Source organism: Eimeria maxima, genomic scaffold (genome assembly GCF_000499605.1).
Source record: "Eimeria maxima Weybridge genomic scaffold, Emw_scaff338, whole genome shotgun sequence".
Classification (NCBI taxonomy): domain Eukaryota; phylum Apicomplexa; class Conoidasida; order Eucoccidiorida; family Eimeriidae; genus Eimeria; species Eimeria maxima.
In genome coordinates, this window is record NW_013566243.1 from 1 (window position 1) to 5,000 (window position 5,000).

At 44.4% G+C, this 5,000-nt stretch overlaps 1 protein-coding gene across 1 annotated transcript; it reads right to left on the reverse strand.

Annotated features, from left to right (window-relative positions):
* Positions 1-1,875: 1,875 nt before the first annotated feature.
* Positions 1,876-3,429, reverse strand: EMWEY_00028970 (DNA/RNA binding protein, putative; the record flags this gene model as incomplete). Its single annotated transcript, XM_013481447.1, has 1 exon — positions 1,876-3,429. The coding sequence occupies one exon, from the start codon at positions 3,427-3,429 to the stop codon at positions 1,876-1,878; it is 1,554 nt and encodes a 517-aa protein (XP_013336901.1).
* Positions 3,430-5,000: the final 1,571 nt, after the last annotated feature.

The following is a 5,000-nucleotide window of genomic DNA, read 5'->3' on the forward strand; positions in this document are numbered from 1 at the left end:
ATATAATATATATATATATATAAAAGGAGACACAAAGAGACAGAAAGAGACAAAAGGAGACAGTTGTAGATATAAGGAGACAGAAAGGAGACACAAGTAGACAATAAACTAAGGGTTTAGGGTTTAGTGTTTCGTGTTTAGTGTTTAGGGTTTAGGGTTTAGGGTTTAGGGTTTAGGGTCTAGTGTTTAGGGTTTAGGGTTCTTTCTGTAGGTATGCCGATAGGAGGAGGCGAAGGCACGGCTAGGGAGGGCGAGGACAGCAACAGGAGGCATTTATATATCTGTGTCTGCTGCTCGTGCTGCTGCTGTTGCTGCTGCTGCTGCTGCTGCTGCTGCTGCTGCAGGCTGTCTCTACAAGACAAGGGACACCTGCGTCAGTAGCTAACTGTGGGGTGCAGCAGCAAGGAGAAAAATTAGCCAGCCCCAGAGATCGTCTCCTTGCATAACTTGCATGCATGCATGCATGCATGCAATCATGGATTTGTGCAGCCGCAGCAGCAGCAGTTGCTGCTGCTGCTGTTGTTGTACCCTCTTTCTTACGCTCTTTGTCTATATAAAAATATCCTTACAACTATTGCCGATTCTTTTCTCTCATTTGTCTCTTCTCCCTACCCTGCTGCTTCCTTGCTTGGGGGCCCCCCTGGGGGCCCCCCAAGAAATAAACCTATGGGGGCCCCCCTAGGGGCCCCCTGTTAAGGACCCACTGGGGGCCCCCCGAGGAAGGATCCTCCTGGGGCCCTCCAGAAAGGACCCTCTTGGGGCCCCCCAGTACCCTGGGGGGCCCGCTTGTAAGTACCCTGTGGGAGCCTCTAAGTTTAAGTACCCGCTGGGGGGGCCCCTCAGCAAGTACCCGTTGGGGGCCCCCCAGTACCCTGTGGGGGGCCCCCCATGTGCATCCCCCCAGTACCCTTTTGTGGGGCCCCTTAGGAAGTGCCTATTGGGGACCCACCTGTGCATTTTTCTTGGGGCCCCCTCTTGTACCCTCTGTGGGGAACCCTACGTACCGTTTGGGGGCCCCCTAGTACTCTCTAAGGGGCCCCCTAATTAAATTATTCCTTAACTCTATACCTGTATATATTTGCGTGTTTTATTGTCTCCTTTACTGTCTCCTTTTGTGTCTCCTTTTTGTCTCCTTTTTTGTCCCCTTTTTGTCTCCTTTTTGTCTCCTTTTGTGTCTCCTTTTGTGTCCCCTTCTTATAACCACATAAAGGAGACACAAAAGGAGACACAAAAGGAGACACAAAAGGAGACAAAAAGGAGACAAAAAGGAGACACAAAAGGAGACAAAAAGGAGACACAAAAGGAGACAAAAAGGAGACAAAAAGGAGACAAAAAAAGGCCTTTATATTCCTCCTTGCAGCAGCAGAAGAACATTTCTTTTTCTTTTTGTGTCTTTTGCCCTTAGAGGGAAATATAAGAAAAATGGGGCTGCATGCATGCATGCAGAGGAACTGCATGCATGCATGCATGCATGCAGTAGGGCTGCATGCGTGCATTGAGGTGTACGTACACCGCAGTGTATTCCTATAGCAATAGAGCAACAAAAGCAGCAGCGCATGCAAATAAGCACGCAGCAGCTGCAGCAGCAACAGAGCTTCCCTCTGCTGCCCTTTTTGCTGCTGCAGCAACAGTGGGGCCTGCATGCACATACTGCCGCACATGCTGCTGCTACTACTACTACTGCTGCTGCTGCTGCAGTCAGCAGCAGCAGCAGCAAGGTGTATATATGTATAAGACGTAGACAGGCTCCTGGGTGTTGCAGTAGCAGCTGCTGCTGTCTCCTTTTTGCTGCTGCTGCCTCCCTTTTTACTACTGCTGTGTGTCTCCCTGTTGCTGCTGCTGTTGCTGCTGCTGCTGGTGCATATGTCTCCCCTGTTAGCAGCAAAGACAGCTGCATGCATCATCTAGATCTATATCTTGCTGCTTATATAACTCTTCTTGGTCTTGGGGCTGCAGCGGGAGGTGCAGCAAGACCTTTTGCTGCAGTGTACACCTGAGTGCAGCAGCAACAGCAGCAGCTGCTGCATGCATTTCTTCATCTATTTGTACAGCAGCAAATGTGTCTCCTTTGCTGCTACGAAGAGAGAGTTGGCAAGGCAGCAGCAGCAAATTATAATAGATATGTCTCTCCATGCTGCTGTGTCTCCCTCCTGCTGCTGCTGAGGTGTACATACAACTGGGCAGCAGATCTGCAGGTATTAAGGAAGGGTCTGTGTCCCTGAATAAGCCACCACTTAATTCTATTTCTTTTGCTGCTGTTGCTGCCTCTGCTGCTGCTGCTGCTTCCTGCTGCAGTCTCTCTTTCATCCATATACCCTCATCCTCCTCGGCCTCTAGCTGCTGCAGTTGCTGCTGTTGCTGCTGCTGCTGCAGTTGTAGCTGCTGCTGGTGGTGTTGCTGCAGCATCAATAGCTGCTGCTGCTGCAGATACTGCTGCTGCAACAACAACAGCTGCTGCTGCTGTTGCTGCTGTTGCTGCTGCTGGTAGAAAGAAGCAGCTAAATGCGAACCAAGAGGATCTACAGCAGCACCTCCTGCTGCTGTTGCTGCTGCTGTTGCTGCTGCACCTGGTGTAGTTTGCCACCTTTTCTTTTTGTGTGTTAATTCTTCCTCTTCCTCTGCTGCTGCTGCAGCAGCAGCAGCAACATCTGGTGTTGCTGCCTCTACAGACACCTGAGCTGTACCTATAGCAGCACCATGCATACACCGCAATGCATTTGCTGCTGCTGCTGCATCTAAGAATATAACATATCCTTTACCTTTACCGCTGCTGCTGCTGCTGCTGCTGCTGCTGCTGCTTATACGGCAATCAATTATATCACCAAAGAAGCTGAAGTGTCTGTACACCTCATAGTCTGTACAATGTGCATCTAATCCACGAATATATAATTTATATCCTCCTCCTCCTTCTGCTGCTGCTGCTGCTGCTGTTGATCCAGTAGTAGGTGCAGATGTATATACTCCTCTTTTTCTTTTGTTACTCTTACTGTTGCTGCTGCTGCTGCTGCTGCTGCTGCTGCTGCAGCAAAGTGCTGCCTTTTGCTGCGCCTCTAAGGCAGTAGCAGCAAATATCTTAGCAAGAGCAGAACAAAGAGAGACATCTGTAGTCTTTTGCCATGTTGCTGCTGCTGCATTAGCTGCTGCATTAGCTGCTGCTGCTGCTGCTGCTGCTGCTGTTGGTGGTTGTTGTTGTACTGATGTTGGTCCCCCACCCATACCAATCACTGCAGCTACATTAGCTGCTGCATTAGCTGCTACTGCATTAGCTGCATTAGCTGCTGCATTAGCTGCTGCAGCATTAGCTGCTGCATTAGCATTAGCTGCTGCTGCTGCATTAGCTGCTGCTGCTGCATTAGCTGCTACTGCTGCATTAGCTGCTGCTGCTGCTGCTGCTCTAGTATTATGTGAGATATTTAGCTTAATAAACATACCATGATAATAAATACCATTAATTAGTTTTATTGATTTATTTGCTTCTTCTTTGTTTATAAAATGAATAAAACCAAACCCTTTACAGTTACCTATACATATAAATTATTTATTTATTTATTTATTTATTTATTTATTTATTTATTTTATTTATTTATTTATTTATTTATTTATTTTATTTATTTAATTAATTAATTAATTAAAGAAAAAAAGAAAGAAAGGGGAAAAAAAAAGAAAAAAAAAAAAAAGACAAAAAGGAGACAAAAAGGAGACAAAAAGGAGACAAAAAGGGGAGAAAAAAAAGAGACAAAAAAAAAAAGGAGAAAAAAAAGGAGACAATAAATATATCAATAAGGACGTCTCCAGCATCAGCATCAGCAGCAGCAGCAGCAGCAGCAGCAAGAAGAATAATATACCTGTATTAGGGTCATGAATAAGTTTAATATTAATAATTGATGAATAAAAAGAAGAAAATAATTCTTCTATTTCTTCTTTGCATGTCTGAGGGTTTAGACCTCCTATCCATACTGAATATACTCCTTCCTCTAAACCCTCATTTAGGGTTTTATTCAATAAATAACCACGACCTAATATATATAAATATACATATCATTAAACATAAACCCTAAACCCTAAACCCTAAACCCTTATTATTTCTACACACAAACAAATACACCAAAAACCAACATCTTAACCTTTATACTTGTCGAGATATAAACCCTAAACCCTAAACCCTAAACCCTAAACCCTAGAAAACCCTAAACCCTAAAAAACCCTAAACCCTAGGAAACCCTAAACCCTAGATAGGACTAAAGGGTAGTAGGAAGAGGATATACAAAATATAAGAAGAGATAAATAAACAAACCGGTTGGTGTTTAGGGTTTAGGGTTTAGGGTTTAGAGTTTAGGGTTTAGGGTTTAGGGTTTGTTAGAGATTATTACCTGCTGCTGTTGCTGCTGTAATTGCTGTTGAATGTCCTGCTGTTCCTGCTGCTGCTGCTGCTGCTGCTGCAGTTCCTTCATGTGCTGCAGCAGCATGCTTATTGAGTTGTGGGGGTCTAGAGTATACAATTTTAGGCTGATGCAGTATCTGCTGCTGCTGCTGCTGCTGCTGCTGCTGGAACCCATACTGCTGCTGCTGCTGCTGCTGCTGGTGCTGCTGGTGCTGCTGCTGCTGGGGATAAGGAGTAGTTAGATTAAATGATGCCCAATTAAGTTTATATTTATGCTGCTTACCTGGTACATATTTACCATGCATGTGCTGCAGCACATACTGAGCAGCAGCAGCAGAAATAAATTCACAAAATGCATAGATAGGCTGTATACACATCTGCTGCTGCTGCTGCTGCTGCAACAGCAGCTGCTGCTGCTGCTGCTGTATTGTTGTATAATAATTATAATTAGGGTGTATAGGCAGCTTCCCTTTTATTACCTTAACAGCAACAATAAAAGAATTAAATTCAATAAACATTTTATTTCTTATATAATATTCATTTATTTCTTCTTCTTTTTCTTCTTCTTTTTCTTCTTTTTCTTCCTTATTTATATTATTATTTATATTATTATTTATTT